General features: G+C 56.0%; 1 protein-coding gene across 9 annotated transcripts in view; it reads left to right on the top strand.

The window, feature by feature from the left end:
* The window catches only part of CARM1 (coactivator associated arginine methyltransferase 1), a 52,531-nt gene that overhangs the window by 15,860 nt on the left and 11,522 nt on the right, over positions 1-25,149 (top strand). Inside the window, exons 1-6 of one of the 9 annotated variants that reach the window (XM_037888156.2) lie at positions 2,832-3,207; positions 5,616-5,741; positions 9,993-10,099; positions 10,735-10,839; positions 16,996-17,106; positions 20,091-20,268. In XM_037888156.2, coding sequence (XP_037744084.1) covers positions 3,102-3,207; positions 5,616-5,741; positions 9,993-10,099; positions 10,735-10,839; positions 16,996-17,106; positions 20,091-20,268 — 733 coding nt within the window. In that variant the 5' untranslated portion in view covers positions 2,832-3,101. Of the gene's footprint in view, positions 1-2,823; positions 3,208-3,610; positions 4,600-4,855; positions 5,175-5,615; positions 5,742-9,992; positions 10,100-10,734; positions 10,840-16,995; positions 17,107-20,090; positions 20,269-25,149 lie in introns of those variants that run through there. The other 8 variants (XM_037888159.2, XM_037888154.2, XM_043532521.1 and 5 more) reach the window with 8 other exon arrangements.

Here is a 25,149-nt window from a genome sequence, read left to right as displayed (position 1 = left end):
ATCTGTGATCCACGCTGGCTTCCCAAGAGCAGCTAGTGTCTTCTGGATGCTCAGCCTGAGGCTCCTTGGCGAGGGCTGTCTTCAGAAAGCTCTGAGCACCCCCCTGTGAAAACCAGGCCCCTGCTAGGTCCCCCAAACCCACTAGCTCTTGAAATGTCTGGTCCGGGGCTCATCAGATGCATTTGGTTTGTGGTTTAATGTGCATCCTGCATTGCTCCTGAGTGCGTCCAGTTCCCAATCCGCGCTGTCGGTGCCGAGCCGCTGTCGGTGCCGAGCCGCTGCCCGTGCTCGGCCTGTCTGTGGGATTCTTCTGGACGGCTGTTCCTGATGCGAGGCAGCCCAACTGGGGGCCCTTGAACTAGGGGAGGGAGTTTGGAGGACTCAAGTTCAGCACGAGTGATCAGGAGCCCCTGACTTCCAGCTCACTTGGCATCGAACCCGGGCCAATAAGGACTGGAAGATGCTTGATCTGATCGGTCGATAACCTGTCTGAGATGAATTGCCGGATCCAGATCGCCGACCTAGCAGCGTAGTGTCTCCCTTGCTGGCAGGCAGCTCAGGGTTGAGTGGGGCGTGGAGTTAAGCTGGCTGGGGCAGGTGAGGCTCGTGTGTTGGGATCCTGAGATTGGTCCCTGCTGCCAGTGACTTGTTCCCGTGTCCGGCGCCATCCGTTGGACCAATGCCGAGTCACTTACAGGCAAACGAAGCAGGAGGATAAACTCCCTTTCTAGAGAGGCTGCAGCCTTTGCACATCCTGCCTCAGGCAAGGACGATCCCCACCAGAGGGAAAGCCCAGAGCCTGCATTTATCTGTCTTGGGTCCTTATCTGGCCCCTGTCATTGCAGGGTGTGCGCACCTCCCAGGGGTAGGGGCATGCTGCTGTCCCCGTCAGGCACATGGAGCCTGGTGGCAGAGTGGGATCTTGACCCCAGAGACCCAGACTAGCTCTCTGACTGCTGCCCCATCCGTCCTCTTCCTGCTCATGCCCAGCACAGTCTGCAACATGACCCCCGCTCGGCTTGGGGTGCTGCAAACCCCCGCCCTTTGTCTGTTGTCCCTCGCGGCATGTCGGTAGCCGGGGGCAGCGCGGTGACATCTGAGAGCCAGACTGGCCAAAGGAAGGCGCTTCGGGGAAGGAAGTTCCTGCAGCTGAGAGCGTCTGTCTGTTGGAGACGGCATCGGAGTCTCCGTGCCCAGCAGCAGAAAGCATCTGCCTTTTGCAGTGTAGCAATCTCCAGAGCCAGAGTCGCCACGTGCCACAACAGGGGGAGGTGGGGGGTCGCTTGCCTGATTTCCACCAAGGAGGCTTCTCTCCAGCTCCTCTGCTTTTGGCGCCCCCGATCTCGCTCCGCTGGTAACGGGACAGCTCGGAGGATGGGGAATAGGGGATGATAGATTCCAAGGCCAGAAGGAACCCTTGTGATCTAGTTTGAGCTCCTGTGTAACAGGCCAGAGACCTGCCCACAATAAGGAGCAGAGCTGTTAGAAATACATCCCGCCTTGATTTAAAAATGGTCAGGGATGGAGAATCCACCAGCCCGCCCCCCCACCCCTCGGAAAATGGTCCCAATGGTTAATTGCCTCACCCATTAGACACTGACACCTTATTTCCAGTCTGAATTTTGTCTAGCTCCAACTTCCAGCTGTGGGAGCGTGTTCCACCTTTCTCTGTGAGAGCGAAGAGCCCGTTGTTAAATCTGTTCCCCATGTAGATACTTAGAGTATGATCCAGTCCCCCCTTAACCTTCTCTTTGTTCAGCGAAGTAGGTCGAGCTCCTGGAGTCTCTCACTTTCCGGCAGATTTTCTAATCCTTTCATTATTCTTGTGGCTTTCTGATCCCTCTCTGATTTGTCAGCATCCTTCTTGAACTGCGGGCCCCAGAACTGGGCACAGGATTCCAGCAGCAATTTGCACCAGTGCCAAACTTAGGGGTAAAATAACCTCTCTGTTCCTACTCTAGATTCCCCTGTTTATGCACCCAGGATGGCATTAGCCCTTTTGGGCCCAGTGTCGCGTTCGGCGCTAATGTGCAGCTGCGTATCCACCAGGGCCCCCAAATCTCTTCCCCCGCCACCCCCCACCCTCCCCCATAGATCTCTGGTTCCCGTCCAGTCCAGGTCGGCGGAGACTGAAGTCTTTCACCGTTCTGTTGCAGAGGGGCTGTGTGATGTGGGTTTGCCCAGTTCCTAGTGGGGTAAGTGGCCCAGAGGCTCTCACTCATGTTTGTGGCTGGATTTTTGGTCCAATCCAGATACACATGAGTGTGCTCAAAGGCAAAATGTCTCTGAGTCTCCTCTCCCTCCCACCCCCACCAGCATCTTGGCCTGTGGACTGTCCATCTGCAGCTCCCCCCCCCCCCCCCCCCAAGAGAATAACCCTTCCCTGGAGAGGGACTTTCTGCTGCTCAGAGAGCTAGCCCTAGAACTGTAGAGAAGTGGACTACAACTCCCATCATGCACCAAGGCAGACCAGCTTCATGCAGGCGGGTTTGAAATGCCAGGACTGGGGAGCCTGCGCTGTCCAGCTCCCGCTTGGCCTCTGAGTGTGGAAATCTTAGGGGGTGGGGAGAGCACGCCAGGCGGCGTTGGCTTGGCCCTGGGCCTCGTCCGGGAACTGAGTGGTGCAGATAAACCCCAGCCAGCGCCCTCGCCCGGCTGAGCTATCTGCATGGACAGGCTGCTGCTTGGGCTGCAGATGGGGGGATTTGCAGAGGGCTTCTCATCCCTGGTTCTGTGTGTGCTGATAACATGAGGCCCCCATGGCTAAGTCTCCTGGGAGCTAACAAGCCCTCCTCCCCTCCCCCTCCAGCGCGTCCATTAATCCTGCTGTAATAGGCCGAACCCCCTTGAGGCTCTGAGCAGCAGAAAGGGCTTGGGAGGGGCTCTCCTTTCGCCATGCCCATAAACAGCAACGACTGCGAGGAGCCGGTGGAACCGGCCTAGCCAGACGCCATGCACAGAACAAGGCTTCCCAGGAAACTGGGCCTGCAAACTCCTCTGTCTGCTGCAGAAAGGCCCCTGCGTGCGTGGTAGCTGCCTGCCGACTTGGGCCAGTGCCCCCTCCCCAACTTGCCCAGCATGAACCTCCGAGCACCTGGCTGATGATCTCATTGGCGAGTAAAGGGGGAGCAGCTCACTGCTGTGGCTTTTCTGGGGTAGTTGGAAGAGCCCAGGAGGGTGCTGCCCGGTGCAAACACTTGCCTTCAAGTGAGCTTTTGTTTGTTTGTGCCGAATGCCATTTTAAGAGGGCGCCTCACCTGCGGATGGGTCACAGGTGCCAAAATCTGGGGCTGTTCCGCCTTAAGAGGCCACGTGAGCTGGTGAAAACAGAACAGTCAGTGGACTGGTGTTTGTCCAAGGGGCAGGATGAGTGGGGGGAGGCGGGTTAAGAAACCCCCTTTAGAAATCAGAGTTGGCTCACAAGTGAAATGAGTGGGGGTTGGGGGGCTCAGCCTCTTTACTGATGGACTTGGGCCCAAGTCACCGGATAAACTCGACCAGACCAGATGTCCCTGCTCAGGAGGAAAGGGGGCGAGACTGAAGCAGCCGGAGATGCTGCAGATGGAGATTGAGGGGCATCTCGGAGCCCAGGGCTGGGCTAGCAGGGGGCTGTGGGTCGGGACTGAGGGGCACCGGCAGGGTTGTGTGATGGAGTCCAGGGCTGGAGCAATAGGGAGACCAGCAGGCCAGGACTGGGGGCTGTTGGGGGAGCTGGAAGGACGTTCGCAGGGTCCCTGCTGCGCATGACGCCATTGTTGGGTTGCTGAGCGGTCCCATCCATCCCATTGCTGCAGTGTAGCCTTCAGCTGGTCTCTCCCACTCCTTCCCTGGGTCTGTCCTGGTCCCCAGAGCTGGTCCATCCTGCAGCCGGCAGGATGGCGTTCCTGGGAGGGAGGGCATCTCTGCGACCCCGGGGCTGCACAGCCGCACTGCAGCCAGTGCCTCGTACGTAGCGCACAGGCCGGCCGCCTGAGACAGATTCATCAGCGCACGACAGGAACGGCCTGACCTGTCGGCGTTGGTTGTCTCCTCGGAGCGCCCGCCCCCACAGTCAGGAGTGCGGATCCGACCTCTCCGGTTGGAATCTGCTTGTCAGCCAGGTGCAGCCCAGACCGCTCTGCCCTCGGCACACCCATCCTGGCTCAGCGGTGGTACCCGTTCCCCAGCAGGAAATCCTTCCCAAGGCAGACGGGGGGGTGTGGGAGAAAGCCAAAGGGATCCAGCTAGATCCCTCGAGGCCACGGGGTGGCCTCTCCCCGCTCACGGAGGATACGCTGTGACATTAGCGCATCCTTAGTGGCAAGACGCATTGTGCACCCCTGAGGCTGCATTTCTCAATTAAGACTTAAAATATGCTGGTGGCCAAAGAGGAGCATGGCTCTGTTGTGGGGTGTGTGTGTGTGTGTGTGTGTGTGTGTGTACACCTCCTGCCCCAGGGACCTTCCAGGCTCAGAAAGCAAGTGATAGAAATATACAGGAAGCCAGTGCCCTCTGTCCCCCTGCCCATCCAGCTGTTGCTGATTGGTTGGTGTCTCCGTAAGCATTACAACAGGAGCGACAGATGGCCTTACCGCTCAGTCCAGGGGGAACGGATTGTGGGTAAGGGACAGCCGGGAAGAGGGGACAGGGCTGTGCGTGCGAGAGCTGTCCAACGGGCATAGAGGCTAGCACTGAGAGGGGAGGAGGTCAGGGAGAGAGGCTGGCAGAGAGGCTAAATGGCTGAGTCAGCAGGGGGAAAGGGAACAAAGAGGCTGCAAAGTTTCAGCCTCCCCAGATAGCCTTGGCAATGATCTGAGAGCAGTCAAGGAGGAGAGGGTGGAAGCGGGTGAGAGCAGAGGGCTGAGGAAGGTGGTGGGGCATGGGATGGCAGTGACAGCTCCATGCAGGAGAATGTAGAGCTGACTGGAAGTGGCAGGGGAAGCAGACCCCTACTCCCCAGCAGGCTTCTCTGGGGATGAGTCTAGGCGGGTGAGGGGTGCGGCTCCTTTTCATCTGTTATTGCTCAGCACTTCTCTAGCGCCAAAAACATGACTCTTCTGATGCATGCCCTGCCCCGCCGATCCCAAAGCACACTGCGCTCTTGCCTGCTGATTCCCACGCCTCTCTGATCCCTGCGTGTGGAGGAGTTCAGTCCCCTGAAAGCTCCCGTACCACTCTACCAAAGAAACGCCCAGGTGACATGTCCCTCCTGGTGCTTCTGAGGCCAGAGCAAGTGAGATTAGAGCTGTCTGCCTCTGGGAGGGTGGGATCCAGAGTTCTGGGGTGGTCTGAGCATTGGCTTCTTGCTCCAGTGCTTCTCAAGACCGCGGTCGCTAGATCCGCATTGGAGCATAAGTGGGGAATCAAAGCAAGGCGAGAATCGGAATGATGGGATTTGAAAGTCTGACATCTCTGGGAACCCCTCTCACCCCCCTTGTTGGGGGAGCTGGTCCTAGGTCTACCAGGCCTTGTGCCATCCTGTCTGTGCAGCGCGTGATGCCTTGTGCTAGCCTGGCCCTGCTTGCTGCTGAACTGCAGCCACCTCTGGGGTTGAAAAGTGGCACGTGCACCATTGTGGGAAGCGTGGCTCCTGTGGGACACTAACCCCTTGTTTCTCTTCTCTCCTCCTCCCCCAGATGAAGATGTGTGCGTATTTAAGTGTTCCGTGTCCAGGGAGACGGAATGCAGCCGCGTGGGCAAACAGTCCTTCATCATCACGCTGGGGTGTAATAGTGTCCTTATGCAGTTTGCAACACCGACTGGTATGTCCCCTGGTCCTTTCTGCTTGCTAGTGGGCGGGGGGGAGAGGTTGGCTGCTTCACACCCCTGGGTTGTCCCCTGTTATACCCAGAGGAGACGCTTCGGCTACCCTATCAGTTGCTCTTCCAGGGCAGGCTTGTTCCCACAAGTTGATTTGCCAAACTCCTGGCTCTGGGACTCGACCAGCCTTCTGGGGCCTTTCTCTTTGGCCGTCGGTAATTGAGATCCCACCCTCGGGCTTGGCCAACCGGACAAAGCCCTGGAGCACCTGCTGCAAGGACAAATCTAGCCCCTATGGTGCTAGGCTAGTGGGGGGTTAGGGTGGGGTTCTCTTCCCCCTTCTCAGTAGTATCCTGGCTGCCCTGTGAGTCCCCCTTGACCCCATTTCCAGGCCCGGCTGCCTAGCCTCGGTCCCTGCAATGAACTGCCCCTCCTTGTACAACAGTGACCCCAGCTGGCTGCTGTGTGGAACAGCACGGAATAGAAATTAGGGGGTCGGTGCTGGTGGCTGGGCCACTCCGGCCTACCAGGGACGGGGTGAGTCCTACGTGCATCTCTGTAGCCTAGTCCCTGTTTCTAACTCCTGTGCCCAGATCCCCCTCCTTAGTAAATAGAGTCCTTCCCCCTCCCCTGCGTTTCACTAGCAGCCTCAGGTCCACCAGCAGAGCTCTGTGTAACCTGCTGGGGTCTCTGTTCACCCCTTGGGTGCTGATCTCTTCTCCTGTCCCTCCCAATCCCAGCCAGCTCCTGTTCTGCTGCTTTACAGGAACCTTCCCCTGAAATAGCTGGACTGTCTGGAGTGCTGGCCCCTCCCTACAGGCCGTGTGCGCCAGCCATGCCTGCTCCCCGCCCCTCCCCTGGATTCATGTTCTTCGAAAACCCGTCTCTCTGAATCGGTGCTCAGGAATGTGAGCAGCGGCTGCTGGCTGGAGCCAGGCAGGTGCTCTGCAGACTTGTTCAGCACATGCGCCTCTGTCCTGAGCAGCAGCGCCCCCTGCTGTTCCAGTCCTGGCACGGGCACCCGGCTCTGGACTTGTGCCCGAGTCCTGACCCCAGCACCTCTGGCTCTCCCAGTCCTGAGCTGCTGCGGCTCCTCACCTCAGAGCGATGCTCATGCCCCTTTGGATTATATCCTGGTCGGCTCTGCGAGCCGCCCTCTCCCCCCGAGCCAGTCCTGCTGCCTACCCAGGGCAGAGTCTGGTGGGATCGGTGTGTTCAGCGGCTTGGGCCCAGTGGCCTGGAGTTAGTCTGCCCAGGAGGCCCTTGGTGCAGCTACTGACCCAAGCCCCACGTCTCATACCTCGCCAGGATTCTTGGAAACATTTCCAGCTCATCATCCTGGGCCATCGGCTGCGTCTCCACCTCCTGCTAACCTGCCCTTGCCCTGTCCATCCGTCCCTGGCATCTCTCCGAGGCCTCCCGGACTCCCGATTTCAGGGCATAAAACCCAACCGTGCTTTCCTCCTTTCCAGCTGCCGTTGATCCCAGAGGATCCTCGGACTACGTCTCATACAAGTCTCTGGGTAAAGAGAAACGGGGTAAAAAATAGCTGTGACATCATGGTAGTGACACTATTAAGGTCGTCAATCAGGAAGAGGAGGGAGATAAAGCGTTTCTAGAACAAATAGAAGAAATATCCAGAACTCAGGACCTGGGAGTAACAAGGAACTTGAACTGCCCTGGACACCTGTTGGAAAAGTAATACAGCAAAACAAACCTTTCCACTAAGTTCTTGGGATGTGCAGGGGACAACTCTGTCTGTTTCAGGAAGTGGAGACAGTAGCTGGGGGGCCAACCATTTCAGGCCTGATTCTGACCAACTGGGAGGAATTGGTAGCAAATCCGAGAGTGGAAGGCAGTGTCGGTGAAAGGGTTCGTGAGTCGGAGTGAGTGCAGTAGACTAAGGACAAGGGATTTCAAAGAATTGGACTTTAACAAACTCCAAGAACTGGTAGGTGAGGTCCCCTGGGAAGAAAATCTCAGGGAAAAGTTGTTCAGGAGAGTTGGCTGTTTCTCAAGGAGATGGTGTTAAAGGCACAACGGCAGCCTAGCCCGAAGCAAAGGAAGGGCAGGAAGAATTGGTGGATCCATATTGGCCTCTTGCTAGAGCTCCTTAGTGACCTGGGAATCCAAAGAGAATTCCCCGGGAAGTGGAAACGTGGCCTACCTGCTAAGGAGGCATACAGACAAATATGACAAGCACTAGGGGCAACATCAGAGGCTCTGACACACAACGAGTTACTCCTGGCAAGGGCAGAGAGGTTCTTTAAATATCTCAGGAGCAAGAGAGAGACAAAGGGGAGAGCAGGGCCTGTACTTAGCGGGGCCAGAGAACTAATAATTGACTTCAAGAAGGCTGAAGCCTGTTTTTGCTTCAGACTTCACCAAAAAGGTTAATGGCAACCAGGTCCTCGGCACAATATTACCAAGGAGGAAGGAATGCAAGCCACAATAGGGAAGGAACAGGTTAAAGGCTTCGATCAGTTAGCTGTATGCACGGCAGGGCCTGATCACATTCATCCGAGGTACTGAAGAAGCTGGCTGAGGAATCTTGGAACCGGTAGCAATTATCTTTGAGACTTCTGGGGGGTGGGTGAGGTCCTGGAGGACTGGAGAAGTGCAAACATAGTACAAAGGGTCCTGGGCACTATAGACCAGGCAGCCTGACTACAACAGCTGGAAAGATACTGGACCAAATGACTAAACAATCAGGCTGCCGGCACCTGGAGGATACTGGGGTTAGAAGGAATAGCCAGCACGGCTTTATCCAGAACAAACCCTGCCAAACCATCCTCATTTCCTCCTTTGACAGGACTTCTGGCCCGGGGGGGAGCAGCAGGCATGATAGATCTTGCTGTTTTAGTCAGGTTTTTGACATGGCCCCATGTGATGTTCTCAGGAGCAAGCTAGGGAAGTGTGGTCTAGGTGGAGTTACTGTCAGGTGGGTGCACAACTGGTTGAAAGAGCACACTCTGAGTATGCTGCCAAACTGGGCGGGGTCCCTCTGGGGTCAGTCCCGGGCCTGGTACTGGCCAGTGTTTTCATGAATGACTTGGATAATGGAGTGGAGAGTGTGCTTATGAAACGTGCAGATGACACCAAACTGGGAGCGGTTGGAAGCACTTTGGAGGGCAGGATTAGAATTCAGAACAACCCCAGAAAATGAGAGAATTCATCTGAAATCGACTAGATGAAATTCAGTCACGTGCTGCGCTTCGGAAGGCAAAGTCCGACGCCCAAGTACGCAATGGGGAATTATTGCTAGGAGGTAGCACTGCTGAAAAGGGCTGAGGGTCACAGGGGATCACCAATTGGATGCATGATGTAGTTGCCACAAAGGCTAATATTCTGGCGTGTATTAACAGGAGCTGGATGTCAGCCATAAGACATCGGAGTCCTGGTCTACTGGTGGAGTCCTGTGTCCGATTATGGACTCTCTGCATGTTAGGAAAGATGTGGACAAACTGGCAAGTCCAGATGAGAACAACCAAAATGATCCCAGGTTTAGAAAACCTGAGTTATGAGGAAAGGCTACAAACTCCCTGGGCAGGTTGAGTCTGGAGAAAAGACTGCAGGGGGGCAGAGGAGACTGGAAAACAGTCTTCTGATATATTCTGGAGAAGATGGGGGTCAGTTGTTCTCCATGGCCACTGGAGGTAGGACAATAATCCGCTTCGTGTGTAGTTTGGTTCGACACTAGGGAAAACTTTCTAATGCTAAGGACTGTTGAGCTCTGGAGTAGCTTCCAAGGGAGACTGGGGAATCCCCATTGGTAGAGGGTTTTAAGGACAGGTCCGACAAACCCCTGTCCGGGCTGGTCTAGATTGACTCAGTCCGGCCTCAGCGCTGGGGGCTGGGCTCAGCGACCTCTCGAGGTCCCTCCCAGCCCCACGTTTCTATGATTCTGCCCTGCCCGTGGCTGTTCCTTCTCCTTCCTTGCCCCTGCCCCGATGGTCAGAGCTCACTGGCTCCTGTGATCCCAGCCTCAGGGCAGTCCTTAGTGCATCTCAGAGGCTTCCCCACTCATGGCTCTCTGCAGCCATATTTCCCCTTTGTTCCAGTGACCCTTCCCTCCCATTCAGCTTTCATTTCTTGGCCCTTCCCCCACTGCAACCCCATGAGGACCAACTGGGGCTGTCCTCGGCCCCATTGGCCAGTGGGGCACACGGTTCATCAGGTGAGGCGCTTCCCCCCCATTGGGTCTCTGCCAGCGATGACCCCTCTAAAGCCCCAGCGCTTGGTTCTGCTTTCAGATTTCTGTTCCTTTTATAATATCCTGAAAAACTGCCGGGGTCACAACATAGAGCGGTCAGTGTTCAGCGAGCGGACGGAGGAGTCTTCCGCAGTGCAGTACTTCCAGGTAGGAGGGCCCGCTGCTGCCTGATCTCCTAGGAGCTGCATGTGTAGATCTGCAGCCGTCCCTGCCCGGGGAGGCCCCCCGGCCCGCAGGAAGGGCCGTGGGGCGTACCCTCAGCAGTCCGTGCTCTGGGGGAGGGAGGGCAGCATTGAATTGGTCCAGGATCCTCTTGCAAAGTGTGCCCCAGATTCGTTAATGACACATGGGAGGGAGGATGCAGCAACCCAGTGCCCCCGCCCCATTCGGGACAGTAGCTGGCATGGGGAGGAGCTCCGTTTAGCCCTGCTGCTTGCAGGTTAGCACCCCCTGGAGTGATGCTTGAATGTTGGGCTCAGTATTGACCATGACGGATGTGTGCCCAGCGCTGTTTTCTGCAGTGCCTTGGGTTTTCCTTGGAGATCTCCTATCCCAGGACCAACTGGCCCGCCCTGCCAAGGCCCCAACCTGAGATGGCACGGCCCCCGAGCTGTCTAAGGGGAAAACCCACCAGCACCCTGCCCCTCTCCTGAGCAGTCACCCAGCTGCTCTGCGCCGGCTTTGTTTTGGGAACCTTCGTCTCTGGCAAAATTCCATCCTCCCCCAGGCGAGACCCGCCTCCCTTTCTGGGGCGTAAACGAACTCTCTCATGTCTCCTTTAGTTCTACGGCTACCTGTCCCAGCAACAGAACATGATGCAGGACTACGTCCGGACGGGCACATACCAGCGGGCCATCCTGCAGAACCACAGTGACTTCAAAGACAAGGTGAGGAGGAGGAGGAATCCTGCTACCCCTCTGTCAGACTCCCGGGGGGGGGGGGGGCGCTCATGGAAGAGGGCGTGGCTGGCACAGCATTGGGATCTCCCCCGGGGCAGTTCTCCTTTCTGATCAGTGGGCAGGTCTCCGTACGCTGTTTCCCCTGCCTAGGGTGTAGGTCAGGGATGTATTTGACGAAGGCTGGGTTAGTCTTCACCCAACCTCTGAGATGCTGTCACCTCCCCTGCTAGGATCCCTGTAGCCTTTCTGCATTGGGTTTGGGATCAAGCCAGCAGAAGGTGTTGGACCAGCCGTGTCCCGCGAGCCCTTGGATCTGTGCTGTTGCGCTGAACCCTGTGTTTCGTGCTGTCTGGGGTCGGATAGTCGTGCCCACCACCATGTGTGGGTTTTTTGTTTTTTGGTTTTTTTTTTTTTTTTTCAATAAAGTAACGTGCGGCCAATAGCCCCAGTTCTCCGTGCGCTCAGCTAGTTACACCCGGGCTCTGGGCTGCTGGCCTGATCTCGGCTCGTGTCTGCTGATAACCACGGAGAGCAGCAGCTAATGGAATATCCTGGGCAGCATGTTAATTGAAAACCTGCGTTGCTGGCCAGAGCCCCTCTCTTCCCATGTGAGCTTCTTGCCAATGCGTGCAAAGAGAACGAGTACGAGCTGCTGGCCGCGTCGGGCTGCTGAACTGGGTTTTCCGCTGTCTTTGCCAGGCCTGAAGCATCATTAGATCTAGTCTGAGCTCCTTTGTAACAGGAGTCAGAGAATTGCTCCCCATCCCCCTGCACTGAGGACAGTCCCTGGGGTCTGATTAAAGCCTCTCGTTCCGAAAGGCTCCTGGTTACGACATCTTGAGAGGTGGAGCAGCCGCCGTTCGCTCCCCTAGTTAATCGCCCCTCGCTGTTAAAAGTGGGGCCTTGTTTCTGATGGGAATGTCTGGCTTCAGCTCCCAGCCCTTAGCTCTTGTTCTGCCTTGCTCCGCTACGCTAATGAGCCCTCTGGCACCCCGCGGTTTCGCCCCGGGAAGGTTGTAGACACTCTAATCAGGTCCCCTCTTGATCTTTGATGATCCAAAAAGATTGAGCTGCTTCAATCTCTCACCCGAAGGTGTTTTTCAAGCCTCTGAATCATATCTGTGGCTCTTTTCTGCACCCTTCCCACGTTTTCAACCTCTTTTTTTTAAAAAACGTGGCCCCAGAACTGGCCACAGTGTTGGGCTCCCAGTGGCGCTTCAAGGTGAAATCGCCTCCCTGCTCCCCTGTTTTATATACCAAGGGTCACACCAGCCCTTTTCTCCATACGGGGCACTGGCAGCTCCCCTTGGGTTGCTTGTCTGCCATGAGCCCTACGTCCTTTCAGAGTCGCTGCTCTCCAGTCCCCCGTTCGTCAGGCTGGCTGCCAGCCCTTGTTCCTAGAGGGATAACTTGGCATTTGCCTGTGTTGTAACTCGTGTTTGAACGGGCCCAGCCTGCCAAGCGATCCAGATCACTCTGCGGGTCTGTTATATTTATCAACAAACTTGTCGTCGTATCAAAAACTGCACTCAGGTTTGTGAAATGTGATCTATTTTTCCATGTTGACTGGCATTAATTAGATTCCTCTCCTTTAATTCTTTGAATCCCGTATCAGGTTTTTTACTATTTTGCCTGGGATTGACGTCCGGCTGGCTGGCTTATGGTTAGCTAGGTCATCCTGCTTTTCCTTTTCGAATATGGCCACAAAGTCAGCACTCTTCCAGCCTTCCGGAATTTCTTTGATATTCTAGGATTCATGAAAAATTAACAGCGGTCCAGAGATCTTCTCCTTGCCCAACTATTTTAAGTCTCTTGGGTGAAAGTTATCCAGACCTGCTAATTTAAAAACGTTTCTACCTAGTGAATGCTGTTTAATGTCTTCCTCTGTCGCAAATGGACTGGAAAGTCTGAGTACGTTGTCCTGCTTCGTTCCAAATACAGGACAGAAATAATTATTGGACACCTTTGCTTTTTCTGCATCATTCATAATTTGCCCGTCTCCGTCTGGTAATGGGCCTGTACCGTTGGCTGGGGTTTTTTTTTGGTTATGTGGTGAGTGTAGTGGGAACCAAAGTTGTCAGGTGTGGGTCTGGTCCCAGAGAAGGTGGTGGCATTTCTCATCACACTGCACCTTCCATCCAAGGGTCCTGAGGCTTCCTGGCGGTAACTCTGCCGTCTGGGAGATGGGGAGTCTGTTATAGAGGAAAGTGAGGCACAGAAATGGGAAACGACTTTCCATGCGGCTGCAGCGGAATCAGGACTCGAACCCAGGAGTCCTGACTCCCCATCCGCTAGAGGGGACCTTAGTGCTGGGTAGTGGCTGGGATGGCGAGAGGAGGAAAGAAGGGCAAAGCAGTAAAAATGCAGCCTAGGTTCTCTGTGACTGCTTTTGGGGGGATCCTAGTGGTGCTTTAACTTCCAGGTGCCGTGGGAGGGGTGGGGTAAATCCAAGGGCTGTATCTGCCGGGACAGCTGTCTTCTGAAACAAAACTCAGTGTAGAACTCCCCAGGGCCGTGGGTCCCGTGGTGATGGGTACCCAGAGTGCTGGCTCTGTTCAGACTCTTAGCCCCTCCCGGCTGGCTGTGATACGGGGCCGTCGGCCACGCTCTGGAGGGCGAGGGAGGGAAGGCAGGCGGCTTCGCAAGGTGGGCAGTGGGATGAATTATGACAGGGAGTCAGGAGCCTCCTGCCTCTGGAGTGGACTCCCATGGGAGCTCCATTGCCCGAGCAGCTAGACGAGACAGCGTGCTAGGCAAGGTTCTGCTGGGAGCTACTCTCTGGCGGGGCACCGATCGCCTGCTCATGCCGATAGGTGGCTGCACCCAGAACGTCCTAAACCAGCCTGAGGAAGACAGCAGCTGATCCAGAGCCATGTGTTTCAGTCTGCGCGGTCTGATGCCTTCCGACCCTGCAGGGCAAGGGCCGGGACCGGAGAGCCCCGTTCTGGTACCGGCAGCATCGGGCTGAGCCGTGCAGACGTTGCTCCCGCCAAGGGCTGTGCCAGGGATCGCACTGTGGCGTCGGTGGGGACGGGAGGGATTTCAAACACTGGGGCAGCAGGAGCCTGCTTCTCTCCAGTAATGGCCTCAGCCAGGCCTTGGGAGTGCCTGTCCGCCCCCGTCCTCCTCATGAGAGAGGTTGTGTTCCTTCTGGTGGGGGAGTTCAGTGTCTGACCCAGACAGTCCTTCGTCTCTCGGCTGAGTCTCCCCTTACTGTGATGGGGGCACAGAGCTAGAGTGGGCCCCCGCCCTTCTCACAGCCAAGAGCCATCAGAGGGCAGTGACTCCTGATCACCAGCGGCTGGGCCAGCTGTGAGCCAGTGACCTGGAGGTGACCCACAGGTGGTGCCTGTGGGTATGCCGCCCCCCGCTCCCTGGATGAGGCAGCTGGAAGTATCATGTATTTTCCGGGCAGGCAGAAGCTTGTGAGTGGTGATCAGCGCCTAGCCCAGTGGGATCCTGGTCTGTGCCGGGGGCATCTAGACGCTACCGCCGTACACCTTCTAAATACAGCAGGGGCTCCCTAGTCTCAGCTCTTGGCTTGCTTCCTGGGTGCCGGGAGGCACTCTGTTCCTAGCAATCGCTCCCCTAATGGACCCACATGATCTGGGCACTAGACTGCCTGACTGACGGGTATAGGCATTGATGGCCACACCTACTTCATGCCATCTTGGGCTATGTATGTGACCATCCCAATTCCCACCATCCATCACAAGGAGACAGAGTGGCCTAGTGGACAGGGCAGCGACTGGGACTCTGGAGACCTGGATTCTGTTCCCAGCTCTGCTGCTGACCAGCTCAGTGACCTTGGGCAAGTCTTCCACTCTCGGTGCCTCAGTTTCCCCTCCCAGCTTTTGGCTATTTAGCCTGTGAGATCTTTGGGCAGGGACTGTCTCTCGTGCAGTCTGTGCAGCACCTGGCACAAAGGGGCGCCCCGTCTTGGTCGCGATCTCTAGGTGCTTCTGTAATACACGTAATTAATAATTGAGATTAAGACTAACCAATTAGGCCATGCTGTCAGCCAGGGGACCAGCTGGCTTTGTATGTGAACATTGTTCCTGGAGGGTCTAATTAGAACTCGCGCAGCGGGGGAGTCGTGTGGAACTAGTGTCTGCGCTTGCGTTGATTTCATCTCTTGAGATTTGCAAGGGAGCCGTTTGTATCAAAAGCTGTTTCTCTCTCTTTACCCTTCTTATCGTGACTTGGGCAGCCAGGTGATGGTTTGGTCTGCAGTGAAGATCCAGCTAACACACCTGTGTTGGACTCACTGGGGATGAGGTGAACAGTATGATCTGGCCTGGAGGGAGGATGGCAGATGCTCCTCCTGCATCGTCCCTTCACGTGCCTGGTCCTGTGGTGGGATTGCTTGGCCTGTCTGCCGGGAAGATTTGCCTCCGAGGAAAGGGAATCTCAGCAGTTCTGGGCTAGTGGCAGGTGCTGTAAAGTCCCTCCCATCCCCATGGGACCGTTCTCTGTGGGTGCGACCCGAGTGAAGCGGTGCTCTGTCAACTCGAGGGCTTGGCTTTCCTCACTAGCCTTGACAGGGCTCGGAAGGCACTAGGCCTCGGTCCTAAGTTAGACACAGTGGTTTCGCCTTGCACAGCCCCTGCCACCTGAGACCCTCAAACCACCCACAGAGACTTCACTGAACTGCACCTCCTGATGGGCTCGTTTTACAGAGGGAGACTGTGGTGGGAGGGAGGTGACTTGTCAAGGTGGCAGCCAGTGGCATATCTGGGAATAGAGCCCGCTCTGTCCTAACCCACTAGATCCCACTCCCCTCCCAGTGCCGGGGACAGAACCCAGGAGTCCTGACTCCCAGCTTTCCATGCTCTTCCCACTAGTCCTCACTCCCCTCCCAGAGCTCAGAATGGAACCCAGGAGTCCTAGTTCCCAGTCGCTTTTTCTGCCCTCTCAGCTGTGCTTGCTTTCAATATTGCAGACATACAATGTAGCATTTGTACGCTGCTTTAAGCTACTGTGGGAATGCTCAGCGTTGCTGCTGTTTGATCCAATAGGGTTAATTGGGAGTAAACATTTTTCCTTTTTATTGCCTCCCGGGGTGGGATTCTCTCCGGAGCGAGCAGGAGGTGAAAACCGTGACTCTGCCAAGGCAGGGGACCCCGTTCTGTAAATCCCCTGACAGATCAATATCTTGGTGAATCTTTTTTTTTTTTTTTTTAAATGGGGCAAAGTTAGACACTTGGAGCAATTTTTCCCACCGCAAGCAGAGCTGTGCCTCCCAAACCCACCCGAGGGGCAGGCAGAGCTCTGAAAGCCGCGTCTTTCTGCCAGGAACGGCTGTTTTGAAAGTCTGTCTTCGTGGATAAGCTTTTTAATTTCAGTAGCTTCTTATCAGAAGCCAGCACAAAGATCTACATGCGCGGAAGAGCAACTGATGCAGACACGCGGTTCTGTCTTCTGCCGCCATGTTGCTAATTAAGCGATACGCGCTTTGTGCCCTGAGAAGTCCCTGCAGCCTTGGTTCGCTTGTATTTGTGAGTCATTGTCTATAAAAGGAGCCCAGTTAAAATTCGCCCAATTGGAGCCGAGGCCGTACGACCCCCAAGACCGCTCTGAACTATGGACAATCCCAGACTCTTAGGAGCTGCTGAAATGCAGCTCCCTCTGGGGTGGAGCTTTGCAGCCAGTGCATCGCCCAGGGGAGATTTGACCCAAAGACATGGGGACCAAACCCCAACTGTTGTGTAAAAGGCTGTGGGATCGTTTTGGTCCCTGCCGGTGAGAGCTTGGTTCGAGGTCTCGGGTGGGAGACTGGCCTGGCCCACAGGTGGCGAGATCTGTGGGGAGTTCAGAGGTTTCAAAATAGTTGTGGGGGGACTTAGCTTTCCTTTCTCCAACTCAAGCAAATATTTGGGAGCGTTCCTTTCCGAGGGGTGGCTTGTTTTCAATCCTCCAATTTTGGTGGATGGCCCTGAAACAGGAATTCTTCCATCCTGAGCTGCATTTTCAACCTGGTCTCTGGCACGGGCAAGCTGCCGGGTGAGCGAGGCATGCCGTTCCCCGCGGCGCACGTGTCTGAACCGAAGGGACTGAACGAGCCCACTGGGTTAGTCGGTAGGTGGAGGGCGGGGGGCGACTATCGGCAGCTGCTTCCTCACTCTCTCCCTCCTCTCTCCCCAGATCGTCCTGGACGTCGGCTGCGGCTCCGGCATCCTCTCGTTCTTTGCCGCACAGGCTGGGGCGAGAAAAATCTATGCAGTAGAAGCCAGCACGATGGCCCAGCAGGCGGAGGTCAGTACGGCTCACACAGCAGCTGCCTGCGGGTCAACACTCTTTGCCTTGCAGGGATGCTCCTCTGCCAAGGCGCTGTGGGCTGCTCTCATCAGCCAAGGAGGAGACAGTCCCTGTGCAGCAGGGTGCTGGGTGCGGGAAGATCAGCCTCCAGGTCAAAGAATCACATGATTGTGAGGGAGCTGAGCTGCAGCCTTCTGGGGCAGGCTTTGCCAAGCCAGCCAAGGCGTTACCTGGCTTGAAATCCTGTCAAGCATTCAAGCTTCCTCGTGGGGCTCCTTCAGGACTGGTGCCTCTCTCAGCCCTGGGGATATGGGAGCGCCAGTTCAGAGCGGTGGCTGAGCCAGCGAACCGGACACCGGCGGAGCGTTGAGGAAGAGCTGCCGTGGGAACTCAGCATTGCTCAGTCCAGCGTCCCAGCGCTAACTTCTGGAAGCCGGACCGGCATCAGCCCAGGCATCTGGTGAAGTGCTGCTTAGAACGGCGAAGGCTTCGTTTGACGGCATCTAACCGATGCGCAGACGCACCAGGCTTCTCTCTGTGCTGCGGAGACTCAACAGGTGCTCACGAGAAACAGGCCACAGCGCGAGACCTGGTACACGATGCTGCTTTTATACTTGGGCATCAAAAGGAGCTGAGGGCCAGTGGGAGGCTCTGGAGCGACATGGTGGCACTTTGGCTGTATTATGAAGCTAGCCATTCTCATTTAGAGAGAGCCCCCCTCAGCCAGCTGGGTCCTAACCTCTTTTTATGGATGGGGAAACTGAGGCACGGGGAGGGGATGTGATTTGCCCAAGGGCGCCTGCCATGTTGGTGGCAGAACCAGAAATAGAACCCAGGCATCCTGCACTCTAACCATGAGACATGCAGGACTCCAGCGCTGGAGTGTTTGCGGGACATAAGGAGATAAGCTGAAATAGAGCCTGAAAAGCAAAGTTTGGAGCCAGTTGATGAAACTGGGCCAGCACCAAGCCCAATTGGTTTATCCAGAGTGTGATTGTCAGGACTTGGACAGTTCCCAAGAGCGGCATTCCCAGGTTTGGCAGGGTCTGGGGAAGATGGAGTGAGATCAGAGCATCCCTAAAAAAAGGGCAGAGAAAAACTGGCCACGTAGTTTGCCGGCAGAACTGGTGCTGGCAGGGTCCAGTGCACACGGTGGCTGGGAGGAGCCAAATCCATGCGGCTGGTGGAGGCTGGAAGGATGTACTTCAGATGATGCCACCAGGGTAAGGTCATGGCAGAAGGAGGCCGTGGTGATGTGTTATCAGGACGGGGTTCAACGACAGGGTAGCAGTGCTTTTCTGTCTCCTGAAGCCTCCAGACTGGCTGGCTGGAAGACAAGTGTTGGTCCAACACGATCCAGTGAGTTAATCCAGGGCTAGCTGCATGAAGTTCTCTGGCTTGCTATGCAGGAGCTCAGGCTGTGGGAGCTCCTGGTCCCGTCTAGCTGTCAGATCTGTGGATGGGAACAAGCAAATGGTCAGAGTGCTGGCGGCGGGGATGATCTGGTGGGGTCTTCCCCATCAGGAAATGGCAGCTTCCCGCGGAAGACAGGAAGTGACTGAAGACCCCACTGAGGAGACAGGCAGTAGCTGCACTGTTGGTGAGGAATTGCTCCTGCTGCTGCTATCTGCCTACTTGGTTGCAAGTTATGGCAAGTGTGCAGAAATGCCGGATAGCTTCGGCATTCCTGTATCTCCCGGCTGCTGTGGTCCTGCCCTCGGGACCCCAGGATGCTGCTGGTTAGTTGACTCTGAAAGCAAAGACCCGACAGGCAAGCTCTGGAATCGTGGTTTTCTTCTTCCAGGAACTCTTGTCCTGGGGTTCTAGATCCCTTTTGTTAACCGGTCACTCAGCTGATAAAGAGTTGCAGACCCCACATAAAGCACGGATTATTATGGGCTCTGTGCGGAGGGGAGCCCTGTACTGATGCTTGGACTCAGAGACAGGAGCCGAGTCGGGCGTGTGAGGGGAATCTGAGAGAAGACCAAAAATAGGAAGGAAACTGTCTGATGTATTGGCCCAGAGAACCTGGGGGGTCTCCTTGAAAGGATCCTCCTGGATGGCTCACCAGGATTCTAGCACATCAGGAAAGGGAGAGCTGGGATTACTCGTGCTTCAGGCTGGCAAGGCCTATAGGGTGGGGAGCCATGAGCCAGGGTCTCTTGAAGGTGGTCCAAAGACCATCAGTCCAGAAGTTGCTCATTTCGTAGCCTCTTCCTGGTTCCATGAGCTCCGGTCTGTGTTGCTGTGTATTTGCAGCTTGGGCCATTTTTCCTCCCTGAAATGTTCTCCCCCAGTCAGTGACCAGAAGCCCCCATCCATTTTGTATCATTCCCTCTCCCAGTAAGGATCTCAACCTGAATTTCCAGCCCGTACAGACCGAGCTTTGACTGGTATGCTCTTGACTCTCAGTCTGACCTGGGGCAGGTCACGTCCTCTCTCCTGCCTCTGTTTACCCATCTATGCGATGCAGGTGTCAGGAGGCGTGACCAGGTAACCAAGTGGTTGGAAGATGCCAAGTGCTGGATCCGGGGAGGAAAGTGGGGTGAAAGGACTCTGAGTGTGTGGGCTGGAACATGACCCTGACTGGGTTGTGCATGGCACTCCCTGCCACGGTTCCTTGTCTTCAGAAGATCCCCTGCCCTTAAAGGCTCTGAGCCAAATTCATCCCTGGTGTCACTGACCTCACTGCAGTTGCACCGGGAAGGACTTTGGCCCAGTCTCGCTCAGCTGGATGAAATTGACTGACTTTGCCCTCCTTTGAAGCTGTCTCGCAGATGTTCAGTTAAACTAGATCATTTTTGCCCTGATGTATTTTTAGCACAATTCGTGATAGTCCCGGCAAACCCCACTGCGTGTTCCTGGGCTGGCGCCAGCAGCAGATGCCCACAGATCATTCTGGATCATGTGGCTGGCTTAGACCCGGGAAGTGGGGGCCGCTTCTCTTTTCCTTTCTCTGACTTTTTTTTCTCCTCGCCCAGGTTTTAGTGAAAAGCAACAACCTCACGGATAGGATCGTGGTCATCCCCGGCAAGGTGGAGGAAATCTCGCTTCCCGAACAGGTGGACATAATTATCTCGGAGCCTATGGGGTATATGCTCTTCAACGAACGCATGCTGGAAAGCTACCTGCATGCCAAGAAGTACTTAAAGCCCAGTGGTAAGTGATCAGTGCTGACCGAAACACCCCATTCCACAATATTCCTTTCCCCACAGACATGGGGAGGGGTGTATTCAGGGGCAGGTGAAATCAAATCCCTTTTCAACCAGTCTCTCAATGTTTAAAGGCAAGCTGGTTCAATGTCGGTAGTGGAGATGGTAGGGCAGCTAATCGGCTTTTGAGGATGCTCTGGGATTTCCGTTGCTGGGGGAGTATCAGCCGTGGAGCCCAAGGGATCTGGGTCTGTGGGCCAGAGCGTTACAAACGATTGGGGCTGGCGAGGGCGCGAGAGCTGGGTTTCGTTGGCTGTCTGGCTTTCTCGCTATGCTCCTCGTTCAGAAACGTAGCCCACTGGCACGCCCGTGGGAGCTGCGTGTGCAGGCTCCAGCATCTTACGCTGGGTCAGAGAACGGCGGTGTCCTCACGGGGGTGAGGGATTCATGTGTCACGCTTAGCGTGCTTAGTGACTGGGGGTGGTTCTTGTGTCCATTTCATCCTGGCTTCACCCATAGGTGTCTAACGCATCGGGTAATGTGGTTTCATGACCCTGACAGCGTGAGGATAGCCACTCGGTGAGCTGCAAACCACACGCAGCGTTCAGCCACCCAGGGTCTCCGAATACAGACCGCAGGGCCCCACACGCAGCTGCTCCGGCGTGAGCCGAGTGGCCCTATAGCATTGCATGCTGGGATGGCTAGCCAGGCAGCTCCTTCTGTATTCAGGGCAGCTGGATCTCCTCTGGTCTGGAGACCAGGTCCGGGCTCCCAGGCAATATGGCCCCTCTGCTAGGCAGAGTCTGGGCTGCGTGAGCTGGTGCCCCTGGATATGTAGCAGGCCCCTCCAGTGGGGATGCTCGCTCGGGGGCCGGATTCGACGACCAATGCTGCCTGGTGGGGTGGAGCGGAGAGCCAAGGCCCCGGCAGGGCGTGGTGCTGGTCTCCACCTGCTGGTAGGCTGGGGAACGATCGGGCGTTCCAGGCTGGTGTGTGAGTCGTGGTTTGACCCCTCCAGCCCAGGAACAGCTCTGCTCCTCCGAGGGGGCTGAGTTGCACCATTGGGCGTTTAAGCAGCTGGCTGCCCTCCTGGGCCTCGGGGCTGGTGCGAAGAGGGGCCTGACTTCATCTTGTGACCCCCCCCCCAAGGCTGAACCCACCAGGCCCCTCCAGCTCTTCAAAACAAAGTTCTCTACAGCCGAGGGGCTGCCGCAAAAATGTGACCACAGGAGAGTGGTTGCAAGAGCTTCCAGGTCGGGGGATGACTCGCAGCGCCCGCTCCTGGCGTGGGAGGGAAGCAAAGGGGGCTGCCTGCTGTGAAAATGGGAAGGCCTGGGCTTGTCTGTGGGGAATGTTCTCCTCACATGGGGGTTGGGGTGGGGGATGCAGGGCAGTAGAGAGAGAAGCTGCGGCTATTGCCCCTGGAAATGGCTCCCCCACCCCGCCCCCCCAGGCCTGGTGATGGCCAGGCTGCCCGCGCAGCGCGGGGATAGGTGGTTCCCCTTTGAGGTGTTTGGAGCACTGTCTCTTTTTAAAAAAAATCTTTTTTACTGTTCCCCCCAACGGATCGCTTGCCATCAGACAGCAGCTTAGCCAAAGGCTGCGTGTGCAGCCGCCGGGCTCCCGAGCAGAGAGGTGATTTGCAATGCAACGAATCTCGAAATGTCATTAAATTGTGTTCCAGGCAATTTCCCAAAGGAGCTGACACGACTCATCAGCCCTAATGTATTCCGCCCTCCTGAACAGGTCTGACCCTGTCCGTCCCTTTGGCCGTATTTTAGTCCCTGCCTTCATCCAAAAGCAATGCTCCTAGAAAAATCAATAGCCTAGGGCGTGTGTAGTTGCCTTCATTACTGGGGGTGGGCTGTGGGAGGGCGGGACCAGATTAGTTTTTAACTTGCTGGAGAAAGGATCTGGAACAGTCTGTTGCTTCTGGTGGCGAGAAAGCAGCATGTGTGTATGTTCTCGTTTAGAGGTGTTGGTATTTGATTAAGCTTGGCAAATTAAACTGTTCCAATATGTTGCACAGAGGTGGGGATGGACTCTTACCATCTCTAGTCCCACACTGTTTTGAAAACCCTCATTTTTAACTTCTCTGCCACCTGTCTGCAAGGAGCAGCCAGCTCTGTACGGAACTCGCGCTGCTCAGATGAGTCTCTGTAACACGGGCCCGGAACTGGTTTGTGAGAGCAGATCTTACAACACGCCTGCTTGAGGCCTGATCCTGCAAACTCAGCTTAGCTTCAGGCTGAGCGTGGCCACAGGCTTGGGCTCTGACTCCGGACATAGAATCCCCCTGACTTTGTCGGTTCAGAACGGTGATTTGCGGGTCTTGTGTTTCATATCCCCTAACCCACTAGGGCTTCCGCAATGCTGGGCACTTAACTAGCGACTTGCGAGCTAGGAGCGCTGCCATTGATAAAGAGCAGGGGAGGGAGACGTTATGCAGGTGAAGAGCTGTTTTAGGCTGAAATTTAAACAGGGAAAATCATCCCTCAGCCTGCAAGGGAGACCAAAGGGGGGGCGGGGGAGTCTTTTTTGCATTTAACATGTGGGCAAACTAGTAACATCTACCACTTTGATATTTCTGTTCTCGCCTGAGTCCCCTGCCAACATGCTAGTCTTGGTCGCCACTTGTGTTCTCGGCAGCAGTGCCTGACCTCAACGCTGATTATCCCCAGACCACCAGCCTTCAGAAACCCCCGGAAGCCCGGGTAGCTTTTTTGGATGTAGATCATTAGGAAAATGGACGCACCGAGCGCACGGGGGTTTTTAGTCCCTCCACTGAGTTGCTGTGGCCCCGCCAAAGATTAAAGGCAGAAATCGGAATGTGACTGTAACGGCCCTGCCCACGGCTTTCAGCCCAGGCTCCCTGCGGAGCGAGTGCTGCCAGCCCCGCGGGCTCACCAGCCCTCTGAGCCACTTACCACAGCCGCTCCGAGGACCATTACTGTTTGGAAATGTTGCAATGTCTCCAAAGCACAGACTTTCAGACCCTGACCAGGATCGGGGCCCCCTGCCCCAAACAGCTCAGCCGGAGGGGAGGCACCAAAAGGGGCAGGAGGCTACGCAGCAGGTCAGCGGTGAAGCTGGGCACGGGAGCCAGGTCTCCTGAACTCCAGTCTGGTGCCCTGCCCTGGGCCACGCCAGCTCTCCTGGCGACCGATGCGTCTTTAGCGGGGGTTGGGAGCAAGGTGTGGGGTTTTGTAAGTTCAGTCTGCCCTAGTCATAGTTCCCACCGTCCACGGGTGCCCACTCTCTGCCTGCCCCTCCCGGTCCCTTCCCCCCTCCCCCGATGCTGAGAAGATGGTGGGGTCTGTCTACACTGCAGTTAGGCACCCACGGCTGGCCCGTGCCAGCTGACTGAGGCTCATGGGGCTGTTTCATTGCGGTGTAGATGGCCCTCCCCCTTCACAGAGCCCGGGCGCCAGGCTGAGCATCTACGCCACAATTAAACAGCCCCTTGGCGTGCACCTGAGTCAGCTGGCAGGGGTCAGCCGTGGGTTTTGCACTGCAGTGTAGATGCACCCAGAGAGGCTTCGCCACCGCTCCCCGCCCCTTGAGCTGCACCTACCTCCTCTCCCTCCAAAGGGTGGGCGTCAGCCAGGAGGAAAGGAACCCAGTTGTTTGCTGGGAGGGAGGAAATGAACCCGGGTCGGCCGTCGTTTTCTGGAGCGGGGCTCAAGTCGCTGAGCTGGTCCCGAAGAGGTCTGGAGCTGCGCTAGGTAATGGGGAGGTGAAGAACTTTTAAACGGAGTGCGTAAAGCGAAGGAAGGCTCAGCCAGGCAGCCTCCGCCAGCCGGAGGGGCCTGGAAGAGCTGGACTACCAGTCTAGTCCTGGCCATGCCACGCTGGGGTGGAGGCAGTGCTGCTCTCTGGCACGGTGAAATCTGAAGGGCGGGACCCCCATCAGCCTGTGGATAAGCAGCGTCGCCAGCTCTCGGGATTTAGAGCCCAAGTCGGGGAATATTTGGGGGATTTTCATAAAGCCTCGGCTCCTGGAGCCACGTGCGTCGGAGACTCTCGTCTCTCAAGTCCGTTCTATAACCCTGGAGACTGGAGAAAAGCCTGGAAATGTGACACCCCCCCCACCAGCTGTTTTCACACGTTTCATTTTTAGGCAATTGTGATTTCTCTGGGCGCTCAGGGTTGGCAGTTCTGCCAAGGTCCTGGGCTAGCTACAGATCCAACCCGGTTTAGCTAACTTGTCAGATGTGGCCTTAAACGCTCCAGTCTTTAATCTTGAAACTTTAACCACTAAAGCCACTGAGCTGTGCTCCAATCCCAAACTTTGCTGCCTGGCTTCTTACAGTCCAGACTGTCCCCTGTTCTGGAGAACCCATGTGAGGGACATTCTGGCATTAGCAGGGCTTCAGAGAATGTTAAAGGGCGTGATTAGGGCCTGTGAAACTCTCCTGTGGGGAGAAATTGCAAAGAGTGATGACTGACCTTAGAGAGGGGACATAAATCTCTGGCGAATGGGGGAGAGAATGGCGGATCGGGCTTCTGCCCATCTCATCAACCAGGGACTCAGTGAAACTGAAAAACAGCAAATTCAAAACCAGTCCGAGGCAATCCTGTTCCACATACCGTGTCCTTACACTGCGGAACTCACTGCCACTGGATGGCTTTGGGGCCAAGGGCTTGGATGGATTCTAAGAGGTGTTGGCATTTTCTACAGCTCCCCAGAAGAGCCTGAGTCGTTGTTAATGGTAGAGTTCTGGAGCTGTAAAGCCATCTGCTTTGGGGTGCAAACGAGTCAAACTGTTAGAGATCGGGAGGCCTTTGTGGGGGGCAGATTGTTCCATGTCTGCTACTGCAAACCTCTCACACCTTCCTCTTCAGCATCTGCTGCTGCCCACTGCCGGAGGCGGGATTGTGAGCTAGA

Source organism: Chelonia mydas, chromosome 20, assembly GCF_015237465.2.
Source record: "Chelonia mydas isolate rCheMyd1 chromosome 20, rCheMyd1.pri.v2, whole genome shotgun sequence".
NCBI classification, from domain to species: domain Eukaryota; kingdom Metazoa; phylum Chordata; order Testudines; family Cheloniidae; genus Chelonia; species Chelonia mydas.
The sequence above is the reverse complement of the archived record's forward strand: the minus strand, read 5'-3'. Positions and strand labels throughout refer to the sequence as shown.